The sequence below is a fragment of the Gavialis gangeticus genome, unplaced genomic scaffold (genome assembly GCF_001723915.1).
Source record: "Gavialis gangeticus isolate Ggan-Ray unplaced genomic scaffold, GavGan_comp1, whole genome shotgun sequence".
NCBI classification, from domain to species: domain Eukaryota; kingdom Metazoa; phylum Chordata; order Crocodylia; family Gavialidae; genus Gavialis; species Gavialis gangeticus.
In genome coordinates, this window is record NW_017728993.1 from 39,405,181 (window position 1) to 39,406,503 (window position 1,323).

Genomic DNA, 1,323 nt, shown 5'->3' on the forward strand with positions numbered 1-1,323 from the left:
CTAAGTTAATGTGGTGGAGGTGGTGATGCTGCGGGATGCTCTCTGGGACCAGATGCGGCTCGGGGTGCTCCATGGTGACCGAGATGGGCGAGGAAGGCGCCGTCCCCACCGTGTCTATCTCCGAGCAGGGGGACGGGGTGGCTTGGGCTCGAAAATCCGCCGTCCTGGCCTCGCTGTGCTGGCGGAAGTCTCCGTTCATCACGCCGGGGCTGCCCGAGCTGGCATTAGACAAAATCGTGTCTATCCCAAAGCTGGACCCGCTAGATCCTTCCATCGCGGCCATTCAGAGCGGCGCCGTCATCCCGGTCCTCCAGCCGGGCTCCCTGCGCGGCCGAAGAGCAGCCCCGGCCAACGCGGATCGATAAATAAAAGCGCAACGAGGGTGTCAGTGCCTTTACAACAAGAAAGGAAGGGGGAGGGGGCCGGGGCTGGCACCTGCGGCGGGGGCAGAAAAGAAGCGACCCCCCCTCCCCCGAAAAAAGCCCGGCAGCGCGGGGAGAGCCGGGGCGCGGGGACTGGGCGGCAGCGCGAGGCGCGGATCACACGTGCTGCGGCTGGGCTGCTCACGGGGAGCTACGGGGCGGCCGGGCTGCCCCGGGACACGGCATCGCACCGGGCGGGAGCAGGGGCACGGGGCAGGGGCTGCAGCTGCTGCGGGCTCCGCCGCCCGCCTCTCGCCTCCGCCAAGGACTTATTGAACTTTCTTGGAAAGTTGAGCGCGGGGCAGGCGGCGGCGGCGGCGGCGGGAGGAGGAGACGCGAAGCGGGGCGGACTCCGGCCACTGCCGCGCGCTTCCCCGCGCAGCCCGGCTCCTCTCGGGCGCAGCGACTCCCTCCCGTGACGTCACGGCCATTGCCGGCGCGCGCCCCCCTCGCTTTATTATAAACCCTGGGTTTTTTTCGCCGTGCAACGCGAGCCCCCATTGGTGGCCTGCGCGGCGGAGGCCGACGCCGAGGAGCCGGCAGCCAATGAGCTCAGGAGACCGGGGTCCTTGTCAGCTTTTGCGCTGGGCTGCTCTTTTTTAGCGTCGCCAGGATTCCTTCCCCAGTCCGGGGCTGAGCGCGGCTGCCAGCATCACCGCCACCATCACAATAGTAATAGTAATAATAATCATAGTAGTAATCACAGTACTGATGGTGATGCTGTGCCCTGTGTCAAGAGATGGGGAGGAAAAAACGCAGCGGTGCTGCCTCTGCCTGGTGGTTGAAGGGGGGCGCTGGGGTAATGGAGGGCGGGGGCAGGTAGGGGAAGCCGGGCAGCATGGAAATGAAACGCAGCTGCCCAGCCCGCTCCGTCCATCTCGCATAGGTCGAGAAACGGAAC

At 66.2% G+C, this 1,323-nt stretch overlaps 1 protein-coding gene across 1 annotated transcript in view; it reads right to left on the reverse strand.

Moving 5' to 3' along the window:
- BARHL2 (BarH like homeobox 2) overlaps positions 1-392 on the reverse strand; it is an 8,840-nt gene extending 8,448 nt beyond the window's left edge. The window contains exon 1 of the mRNA XM_019528375.1: positions 26-392. Within this exon, the coding sequence (XP_019383920.1) occupies positions 26-283 (258 nt within the window). The 5' untranslated portion in view covers positions 284-392. The remainder of the gene's footprint in view (positions 1-25) is intronic.
- Positions 393-1,323: the final 931 nt, after the last annotated feature.